The sequence below is a fragment of the Rana temporaria genome, chromosome 4, assembly GCF_905171775.1.
Source record: "Rana temporaria chromosome 4, aRanTem1.1, whole genome shotgun sequence".
Lineage (NCBI taxonomy): Eukaryota > Metazoa > Chordata > Amphibia > Anura > Ranidae > Rana > Rana temporaria.
The window spans coordinates 196,610,600-196,619,216 of record NC_053492.1 but is presented as its reverse complement, the minus strand read 5'-3'; the positions used below and the strand labels follow the sequence as shown (position 1 = coordinate 196,619,216).

Sequence of the window (8,617 nt, the reverse complement as noted above, 5' to 3'; positions counted from 1 at the left end):
ACACAGGGATGTTCTTTTGCAAGGGAAGTGTGTTTGTCTGGGGCTATTTATACACAGGGTGATTCTCAAACTAAGTACGCTTGGCCTTTTTCCTATCTCACTGATTGCGCCGAGCCAAGTTCTGCACATGCCCAGTGAGGTGCAGATTCGTGCGCGCATGCGCAGTACGGCCGGCCCTTCATTTGCATGGGGTCACGGCTCATTACAATGGAGCACGCCCACTTCCTTCCCACTTGCAATAACCCCGCCTTACGCCTCGGGATTTAAGATACGCTTGCGCAATTTGGGGCGCAAATGCGCTGTGGATACGGCACTTACGACACAAAATTAAGGCGCCGTAACTTAAATGACATACGTTTTGAGTAACTTAATTTGCGCTGCTGTTTGTGAATCTGGCCCCTTGTTCCTACAAACTTACCATCCCTTTATAGGGGAAACAATAATATATATTTATTGAACATCTATTCTAAGGGAGGCATTTACAAAGCAGAAGTATGTCCTTACTGTGGCAATAGCGCTACATTAATAAAAATGACATTTATAAAGCACAGCGATGGAATTGGGACTTTGAGTGCTATTACAGGCAGGGATGGACTGGCCATTGGGACTACAGGGAGTTTCCCGGTGGGCCGATGGCTCAGTGGGCTTGCTTCAGTGACAGCGGCCTGAGAGTTTCTCACTTCTGCATAATCTTGTCCCATAAGGGGGGGGGGGGGCACCAAACGGATTCTTTGCCCCGGGAGAAATAATGTCTAGCTTCCCCACTGGTACTACCTATAAGAGTACCAGTACCAGCCGTTCTACTCTAATAAAGTAAAACGGCTAGTGGCTAGTGAAGGGGGAGAAGGGGTGCGGATTTGAGATAATCAGCTCTCAAATTTTTGTTGTCAGAAATTCCAACAGCAAATGTCCGATGGAACACACACACGGTCGGATTTTCCGACAACAAGCTCTCATCGAACATTTGTTGTCAAAAATTCTGACCATGTGTACGCGGCATAATAGTTCTATCACTTAATTTAAATATTTTGTTTCTATTATCCTCTATGGGCATTCCATTCTGTTATTCCTTTTGCTAGATCCCTTTAAATTCCCATTATTGCAGTTTCACACATCACCGACAACAACATTACAGCATTAGGAAACTGAAAGCTGCCAGAGTTTCATTTCCCGAAGTCATACTACAGATGATAGGAGGGAGGAGATTCTGGAATGATGATGCTTAAGCCTATTATAAATACCAGCTGATATTCTGGTGTGTATGTACCATTCCTAAACATCAGACGGGTAAGTGACATCTAATCAGACTTTATGGAAAGCTTTCTCTGTTCATGTTGAGTTTTAAATATTGTAAACAGCCATTTCTTACTTCACATATGTATTTACATGAGCTTGACAGTTGCTTTTTAATGATTCCAGTTTTATTCAGAATTATATTCTCAATGATCGTTCAGTTACAATTGTTTAAAGTATGAATATGTGTATATACTGTAATTATGTCCTTGCAGAAGATATTAACTCCAGCAGATCTTTCATTCTGCTGTTATATACTATAGGTTTATACATTGTTGTTTTGTGTTCTCCTCTCATCATTCTGTTATCTGTAGAAAGATAGTAGGAAATAAAACCACAGCACCTTTTGGTTTTCTATTGTTGTGATCTTGTCTGTATACCTTAGAGAGTGAAAACTATATATACACCATAGGTGTGCGCAGCCTATTGCATTAGGGCGGACCTGGGCAAACTACGGCCCGCGGGCCGTATACGGCCCGGCGGACCTTTTAATCCGGCCCCGCCGCCGAAATCGCCGCCGCAGCTGCCACGTTAATCACCACGGCGGGGAACATTACAGACAGCGTTCGTTTGAACAGCTGTTTTCCCCGCTGCGCATAGACACTCCCCCTTGGACGGATCTGTGCAATCGCGAGCAAGTGGGAGTCACATAGACACTCCCCCTTGCTCGCGATTGGACAGATCCGTCCAAGGGGGAGTGTCTATGCGCAGCGGGGAAAACAGCTGTTCAAACGAACGCTGTCTGTAATGTTCCCCGCCGCGGTGATAACAGTAGGCAGGGGCGGGAGGGGCGAGTGCTCCGGGCCAGAGCCGGCCCGTCCATGGGACCCAATGGGACCATTGGTACCAGGCGGCACCTAGGAGGGAGCGGCAAATTCTGGTGGCAGAAAGTTATAATACTAGCGCTGCGGCGGAGAGCAGAGCGATGCCGACCGCGGCGACCGGCACCTAGCAAGCAGAGTGATCAGGAAATCAGGAGGAGGAGCCGAGGACGCCGCGGCCTCCACAGCATTCACAGCGCGCCTCCGCGCCAAATTGCAAATTGCGTCCGCCCATCTCGAGTCCACAGCGTGAGGGAACTCAGGGAAGTGTGGGGTTGAGGGCTGAGGAGTGGACAAGGAGGTGAGAGAGCTGCAGTGCTGACTGTGCTGAGTGTGGCCGACCACCGACCTGACTGAGTCTGACTGACAGTGTGAGCCAGCCTCTCAGACACTGAAAGAAAAGGAAGTATAGCTGTGGCATGTGTGCTGGGGGCCTGGGGCCTGGGCAGCTTTTACTTCCTCATGGTACTGTGCACTGTCTGTCTGCATTAGTTTGTCCAGTGGCCTGCGGCTGGTGCTCAAATTTTTTTTGGGGGGGGGGGGGAACGAAAAAACAAACAAAAAAATTGAAGCCTCACTGTGCCCATCATATGCAGGCAGCCACTGGGCCCATCAATTGTCACCACTATGACATGCCATCAAACGCAGCCACTGTGCAATCAAACACAGCCACTGTGCCATGCCATCAAACGCAGCCACTGTGCCATCAATTGTCGCCACTGTGCCATGCCATCAAACGCAGCCACTGTGCCATCAGTTGTCGCCACTGTGCCATGCCATCAAACGCAGCCACTGTGCCATCAATTGTCGCCACTGTGCCATGCCATCAAACGCAGCCACTGTGCCATCAATTGTCACCACTGTGACATGACATCAAACGCAGCCACTGTGCAATCAAACACAGCCACTGTGCCATGCCATCAAACGCAGCCACTGTGCCATCAATTGTCGCCACTGTGCCCATCACACGCAACCACTGTGCCATCACACGCAGCCACTGTGCCATCACATGCAGCCACTGTTTAATCAATTGTTATTGATTAAACAGTGGCTGCCTGTCCCCAGCGTCTGTCCCCCTCCTGTGCCATGTCCCCAGCATCTGTCCCCCTCCTGTGCCATGTCCCCAGCCTCTGTCCCCCTCCTGTGCCATGTCCCCAGCCTCTGTCCCCCTCCTGTGCCATGTCTATAACAAGTACTCGTACCAGTTGTCCAACAATGATATTTACTGCTTTTTATAAAGAAATACAATTGATTTTATGCAGTATTGAGTTTAGCCTTTTGGCCCGGCCCTCCAAAATATTTTTAGTTTCTCATGTGGCCCCATCGAAAAAATAATTGCCCACCCCTGCATTAGGGTGTACACCCCAAAGCTCCAAAATATATGACATATTTACCGGCTTCTTCCCCGCTCTCCATCCTGAAACAATGGGAGAAAGGGGGAGCAAGGGGGTACATGGGGGACCTGGGCAACAGAAGGAAGAGGAACAGGGAAAGGAGGGGTGGCATATATTAGTACAGATCCCCTATATTTTCCTCCTTTGGCAGCTGAATGTTTACATAAGGGAGGAGGAGGAGAATCCTACTTTCAGCTGCTGCAGGAGGAAAATACAGATCGGTTCCACTAAATTCCACCCCCGAAGCCTCTTCTGTCCAGGTTCTGAGGATCGGCAAGGAAGGATTGCGGTTTACCTGTCACCTGCCCACCATTGACAGGTTGCCAACCCCAGGCACACCCCTTGCGCATGCCTAGGTTATAAACTTTTTTTTATTATAAACACTGTCTTGCCATAGCAAGCTAGCAATTGAGAGGTTTCCTTGATACATAGGTGCATTTAGCCCAAGAACAGTTTATTTATTACAGGTTCCTACAGTATTAAGTGACATAAATTTACGCAGTGCTTTACATATATATTATACATTCACATCAGTCCCTGCCCTCATGGAGCTTACAATCTAAGGTCCCTAAATCCCATTAATACATACAGTACCCATACTAGGGACAATTTAGACAGGAGCTAATTAGCCTACCAGCATATCTTTGGAGTGTGGGAGGAAACCAAAGTACCCGCAGTAAACCCAAGCAGGCACAGGGAGAACATGCAAACTCCAGCCAGATAGTGCCGTGGTTGGGATTCAAACTGATGACCCTAGTGCTACCATAGGGAAGTGCTAACCACTTAGCCAATAAAGTAGCACATTATAGTTTACCAGCACTAAGATATTGAAGCTGCATTAGTTTTCTCTTTTAAGTTTTTTTTCCTGGTGGGTCTGCTAATAACATAGTTTTGTCCTAGGGTAAAAGCACAAATTCAATGCAGTTGATATACTAAAGGCAAATACACTGTTTACTTTGTAAGGAAAGTTCCACTTTGCAAGAGAACTTTCCGCAGAGTTTAGCTACTATTAAAAATTGTGTTTACCTTAATGCAGAGAATGCATTTGTTTAAAAAAAACTTTTTTGCGATACGACACTACGTCGCTTTAACTGACAATTGTGAGGTCGTGTGACGTGGGGACAGCGGGGACAGCGCGGACGCTCTCCCTGGGGACATGCGGCGCAGCATGAGTTCAAAGCCAGACCAAATCACCCTTTGTTGATTAAGCATTACCTGCTTATCCTCTGCCTTGTTAATTGCTCTGCTCTGCCTGCTCTATTGTGCCCCAGTATTCATGAGATCCATATCAATTCTTATGAGCCCGTTCTAAGCTATTCCCCCTTCATGCACCAGGGGTAACTTACCAGACCCGGTGCTTTAATCGACTGACCAGCTTGGAATCCTCCTGAAGAAGCGGCATTGCCGCGAAACCGGTCGAGGCCTCTTGGCTCCACCTATCTGTCATAATTGGTTGTATACCCAATGTTGATTTGTGGGGTCTGTTCCCAAATGTTTTTAACGTGTAAACCGTTCTATGTAAATACATTTTGTTTTTTACACTTACCTGGTTTCTTATCAGTGCCGTGAAAGTCCCTCCCCCTCCTTCCCCTCTTTTTTTGACCTATGTTTATGGAATTGCCTGGGCCTCAAGCAGCCTTGGCTCTTTAAATTATTGGGTCATAAAAGTTATATGCTTTCCTAACAATTTTATGGAGGTCAACACAATATACTGTATATACATTAATTGTATCCTTATTAAGTTGCCAAATACCACTGCTATTTGCATACATTACTATAAAGCCATATAGTTCTGGGCCCCCAGTACTGCTGGGCTCTATAGCATTTGAATCATTTTCTATGGTTATGAAAGAGATATACAATTTGCATTCATTTAAGACAGGCATTATAGTCTCCTCTCCTTCAAAGGCAGGATTTGGTCTTGCCAATCAACACATTTGAAATGTCTGGCCTCAAACAGACAGATATCCCAAGGTTGACAGGGTAGGAGATACTGTAACTTATCTGGCCTTCTGTCTTTGAACCTATCACACACACATCTGTTAAAATGTTATGTGCATGTTCTCTTTTACTCCAGGAAGAAAACAAGAGAAATTACTTTGAAAGAAGTGAAAATGGGTGTGGCAGTGTGGAAAGAAGAATTTGTGAATAAGATTAAGGAAGCAGACATTGAAGATGGGTGGAAACTCGTAGTTGATGAAAATCTTCTAAAGGGGGATAGAGGACTGTATTATACACAGAACACCTTTGCTGGGTAAATACAGCATGATTTATTACCATTTATTTACATTATTAACATTGCATTTTTTATGTTAATTAAACAATTGGACCTAGTCAGACAGGGAGCATTAGCATTGCATTTATTGTGACTGTGCAACGGGTATGTCAGACTGCCAAAGGTAGACCACTACTCCAGTGGTGGCTAGTGCTCAACATTTTTGGGGGGCGCAAACAAACTGAAAAATTCTGAAAAAAATCCCATCAATTGCAGCCTCACTGTGCCCATGAAAAGCAGCCACTGTGCCAAACGCAGCCACTGTGCCCATCAAACACATCCACTGTACCAAACGCAGCCACTGTGCCATCAAACGCATCCACTGTACCAAACGCAGCCACTGTGCCATCAAACGCGGCCACTGTGCTCCAAATGCTGCCACTGTGCCATAAATGTTGCCACAGTGTCCCAAGTGCTGCCACGGTGCCCCAGGTGCTGCCAATGTGCCCCAAATGTTGCCACTGTGTCCCAAGTGCTGCCACTGTGTCCCAAGTGCTGCCACTGTGCCCCAAATGTTGCCACTGTGCCACAAGTGCTGCACTGTGCCCCAAGTGCTGCCACTGTGCCCCAAATATTGCCACTGTGCCCCAAGTGCTGCCACTGTGTCCCAAATGTTGCCACTGTGCCTCAAGTGCTGCCACTGTGCTCCAAGTGCTGCCACTGTGCCCCAAGTGCTGCCACTGTGCCCCAAATGTTGCCACCGTGCCCCAAGTGCTGCCACTGTGTCCAAAATGTTGCCACTGTGCCCCAAGTGCTGCCACTGTGCCCCAAGTGCTGCCACTGTGCCCCCGCCTGCCCGGCCCTTACCTTGTCTCGAGTGGGCAGCGGGTGACGGCAGGAGGTGGCGAGCGGTGTCCTCCATTTCTTTTTTTATATCCCACTTCTCCTCTTGTCCTCTCCTATGATTGGACGCCTGATAGGTGTCCAATCACAGCGCCTGTCCTTTCAGCCAATTAGGTGACATGTAACACAGACCGGTGCACCTGATTGGCTGAGGGCAGGGTCAGTGTTAGCAAAGTGAATTACTTCACACAGCTCAGTGAATAGCGAACACATAGCATTGCGCCCGCTATTCACATTTTTGGGTGCCTATTAGAGCCAATGGCTCTAATCAGGTGCTTCCAAAAAACACGCCCACAGCTGTAATTCAGGCACCCGGAGCTCAAAAAGGGGCCGGGCACCTGAATAGAGGGTGTCAGCTGCGACCATAGATAGATTCATGCAATGCATGAATCTATCTATGGTAATTAGAGCAGTGGCAGGAGAGGGGGGGCAGTGCTCCTGCGCCCTTTATGGACGCACCGCCACTGCACTACTCTCGAGCACAGTGAGCTTCATCTTCAGTGTGATGCTGGGGAAGTGGAGGCTGATTGGTGAAACTGGAGCAGAAACTAATATAAGGCAAAAGCTTACATTCCTACCAGGGTCTGTTATGTATGAGCTTTATTTCTCTGTGATACTCACTCTGACATATGCTTTTTCTTCTTTCATTTAGATTTAATTGCTCAAAGTGTAGACACCACTGGAAATCATCAAAGGTGTATATATTATTCATGATGAACCAAAATAAAACCTTCAAACATGGAACTGTAAAAATGAGGATTTTCAGGCAGGAATGTAAAACCTGCGCTGCTGACGTATTCGAAATCCCCAAAATCACACATGAAAATATTAAAAGAGTTGTCAGCAATGTGGTCACTAAAATCCAGAAGAAATTTTATAGCATGCATGATCCAAATGAAGATTTGAGACCAGAATCATTTGGGAGGTCGGAAGGTCCACATGATAAAGAACATTGTGAAGCCTGCAAATATAATTTATGTGGCTCGCAGGTGCAGTCTGGCGAATATCAAAAGGAACTGGAACCCCAAGGAGTATATTCATCTAATGCTTTAACGCGTTTAGCTATGGATCTTGGAAGATTAACACTAAATAACAAAATAAAATAAAAAATAAATACAGCACCCTCTAAAAGAATGTATCTTACAAAGTAACGCCGATATATAATCACACAATGTGCAATTTTTGTTGTTCAACTACTGCTGTTCTGTATTGTATATTAAAACACACATATTCTACTGTACATTGTGAAACGCTTGTTAACCGCGTTACTCGCAATCCGAGGTTCCACTGTATTTAAAATGAATGGGATGTAGGTAGGTCCAACTCCATGGAGCTTTGTTTAGTTTTGGTATAAGTGGGGAAATGTTATAACCTCTGTGAGGTTTTGTACATTCTGTTGGACTTATGGAAAGAAAATAATTTGACATCAGTAAAAGTCACCTTCCTGACAATTCATCTGAGTTTTTCTTCTTTATTCCTAATGGCACAATCAAGAGTATCTGTATTTGTATGTGTATGTATGGCATTAAGAATGAATGCATAAGAGTCCCATACATACACTGGAAAGATGTAAAGAAAAAAGAATGAGTGTTCTCGAATTCTACGTGGTGCTGAGTATAAATTCAAAGCAGTTGGTGAACTTTCTCTTGGATGGTGGCCTCTGTGTGATCAGTGATTGTGGCTAACGTGACTATTTTCTGGCTCACTGGTATGTATAGATAACTCTATTATAACTATGTAAGATTTAGTCTGCCAAACCTACAGTTGTGCTCAAAAGTTTGCATACCCTGGCAGAAATTGTGGCATTTATATTAAAAATATGACTAAGGCTGGGTTCACACTACGGTTTTCCCGTCCGTCAGCCGCATACGATTTCAGTATTGAAAACGTACGGGCCCGGACAGGAAAACGTATAGATAGAGAATGCATTGCAAATCGTATGCACTCAGATGCATCCGGGTGCGTACGATTTGCTGGCAAAACGTTTTTTA

General features: G+C 45.7%; 1 protein-coding gene across 1 annotated transcript; it reads left to right on the top strand.

Annotated features, from left to right (window-relative positions):
* Nucleotides 1-1,187: 1,187 nt before the first annotated feature.
* On the top strand, nt 1,188-8,079 carry LOC120936871 (receptor-transporting protein 3-like). The gene is made up of 3 exons (XM_040349600.1): nt 1,188-1,287; nt 5,586-5,762; nt 7,279-8,079. The coding sequence occupies exons 2-3, from the start codon at nt 5,623-5,625 to the stop codon at nt 7,730-7,732; spliced, it is 594 nt and encodes a 197-aa protein (XP_040205534.1). The 5' UTR covers nt 1,188-1,287; nt 5,586-5,622; the 3' UTR covers nt 7,733-8,079.
* Nucleotides 8,080-8,617: the final 538 nt, after the last annotated feature.

Bases quoted from the DNA above. Each gene is read 5' to 3' on its own strand.
- LOC120936871 (XM_040349600.1), top strand. From the start codon at position 5,623: ATGGGTGTGGCAGTGTGGAAAGAAGAATTTGTGAATAAGATTAAGGAA. The intron at 5,763-7,278 runs GTAAATACAGCA...TCTTTCATTTAG, and splicing joins ACACAGAACACCTTTGCTGG to ATTTAATTGCTCAAAGTGTA.